Below are 2,500 nucleotides of genomic sequence, written 5' to 3'. Positions count from 1 at the left end.
TCTAGAAACTAATAGCATTCTTGATATCTGGGGCCAAGTAAATCTCATTCTGTTTCTTAAAAACTCCACTTGACGTATTGATATTTCATAGGCTGGACGACCCACTCTTGCATGAGAAGCTGATGGAGTTGACAAAGTCCTAATGGGGGTGTACTGAGGTGCATGAAGCTGCTCTTAATGCTACAACAAGTTGCAAAAATAGTGGAGACACTTCACCTTCTTGGGGCGTTATTAATTTCCCTATTATCTCTCACACTGCAGCCCCCCTCCCCACCTTATCAGTGTTGCTAGCAAGACAAAAAAATGTTGGGAACTTAAGCAGTCAACATTGAAACGGGGAGAGGGGAGAGGAAGTGGGAAAGGTTTAAATTCTAGATACGGAGGGCAATGGAAGCTAGAAAAGGTGTTTTTTAATGAAAGTGTCTCAACAATTTTGCAACTCGTTGTAGCATTTCCCAGCTATGTAGTAAAATAAAATGTTGAAGTTGTCTTACCAGCGATTCAAGAGGCGGTATTCTTCCAGCATTCGCTTGCATTTGGGTACCTCTGTCCAATGAATTAATTAAACGTTGGACAGAGTCCACCGCAACTTCAAGGCGAACGATCAAGTTTTCCGCCATTTTAAGGTCAGCGTGGGGATAGAATCTTGCACAGTCATTCAAAAGGCGCAAAACTGTTTCTAAAAGCTCAGTTGTTGGAGAGCAGTAACAGACATTAAATAGCAGGTAGAAGACAAGGCATTTTACAGCTGCCGCCATATTGACGATTTCTAGTTAAAGTAAATTTTCAGTGTTATCATACACGAATAGCCATGCAGTCAAAAGGCACTTCTCGTGCTGGCATATACAACGTGATTTGCGAGACCAGCATATACTTGCATTTTAGCGCATGTACGCGCATTTCAGCACCAGTATATATGGGCCCTTGTAGGATGCGTATATTTGGGCATTTATCCCAGCGCTTAAGTTTACGCAAATATGTGACCATTTAAAAACGCGTATATACGCGATCTTAATGGTCATATATATGGGCTCAAAGCCCATACGTATCGTATTTAAGCAAGTATACGCGGCAGAAAAACCCGTGTATACCATGTCGTAATTTTGAAACGAATGGCCAACCATATGGTTTGTCTGTTCAAACTATCAAGGAACAAAGAATTTCGAGATAAAATCGCAGAAAAAGCCGAATCCTTCATGTCATCAGGCGCAATCAACAGTTAAAGAAAAATTTATCTTATTGGATGATTCAGTGTGCTTCTCGGTGTTTGGATATCCGATAAAACACTCCTTCTCGTGTTTGATATATTACTTCAATGACACTGTTGAAGGCCTTGAAACTGGATTTTCCTAGGAGTAATGTTGGCTGGACCAGTCCGAAAATAAAAAAAAAAAAACGCGAATTCGACGAAGAGGAAAATGCAGCTAAATTTCTTGTGTGCGTTGCAATATTTATTTCAAGCTTCTTATACAAATTTTTGAAAGAGAATATTAAATTGCGAAAAAACATTTCACTGAAAGATCGTTAAAAATCTTTATTTTTTGGCTTTTATTTGGTAAAAGAGATGCAATACTTAGCGAGAAATAATATTTCAAGTGAATACTGTTGGCCTCTCAAGTTTTGGTTCAGCACTGGCAATTAATGTTTGTAGATGGCGATTAAACTGTCTTTCACCTCCCCGAGCCTTTTCCCATCTTTCGAAGTCGTATGATCTCTTATTAAAGACAAAGTTCCTTCAACTAATTGTTTCTCTGCAGTTTCACGAAAGTTGACCGTGTGTGTTAAGAAATCCAGAAGCAGATTTCCCTTGGTCGATTTGGGGTCAAACACTTCTGTAACATCGATAGAATATTCTTTGTTGTAAATTTCATGCTTCCAACCTTTGGTCTTAGCAATCTCGATAAGATTCTCGGCCGTTTCGTAGTTTTCGCTCGGGCCGCCCTCTCGACCATGCCAATCCTTGGTTTGCTTCGCCAAAACCCGGTTTATCAGGTCTCCGCCAGAAGAAACGATGAATACCAAAACTCCGTTTTCGCCAAGTTCCTTTTCAAAACAATGGCACAAAGCCTTTTCTGTATCAATATAGTAGATACTGTGAATAAAATGGACAAGATCAAACTTTATTGGCTCCTTCTCGCTGTCTTGACTGTACTCCTGGAAAGTTTGCGGACAGATTTCGAACTTCGTTTCTTGGACACCTAAAACACTTGGTGGTAGATTCTCAATGGCTGTGTTGTAAAGACCACGCGAATATGAATTGGGTTCGATTGCCCTGTTAAATCGTATTTTTATTTGAGAGCCGTGGCCTGTCTTCTGTAGGTTTTCCTCGATTATTTTTAGGATTAATAAATAATTTTCCCCATTTCCACTTCCAACACTTAGAATGTTCAATTGCTTCCTGTGGTTGAGCATTCTTGGAACCAGTGACGGAAGATGTTCTTGAAGCATTTCTTTGTTTTTCGCAAATTGGCCACTTTTCGCGTCAAATATCCTTAGGCTT

At 39.9% G+C, this 2,500-nt stretch overlaps 1 protein-coding gene across 1 annotated transcript in view; it reads right to left on the bottom strand.

Annotated features, from left to right (window-relative positions):
- Positions 1 to 1,519: 1,519 nt before the first annotated feature.
- Positions 1,520 to 2,500, bottom strand: part of LOC138046859 (histamine N-methyltransferase-like) — a 1,187-nt gene continuing 206 nt past the window's right edge. Inside the window, exon 1 of the mRNA XM_068893441.1 lies at positions 1,520 to 2,500. This exon is cut by the window's right edge and continues 206 nt beyond it. Within this exon, the coding sequence (XP_068749542.1) occupies positions 1,639 to 2,500 (862 nt within the window). The 3' untranslated portion in view covers positions 1,520 to 1,638.

Source organism: Montipora capricornis, chromosome 1 (assembly GCF_036669925.1).
Source record: "Montipora capricornis isolate CH-2021 chromosome 1, ASM3666992v2, whole genome shotgun sequence".
NCBI lineage: Eukaryota > Metazoa > Cnidaria > Anthozoa > Scleractinia > Acroporidae > Montipora > Montipora capricornis.
The sequence above is the reverse complement of the archived record's forward strand: the minus strand, read 5'-3'. Positions and strand labels throughout refer to the sequence as shown.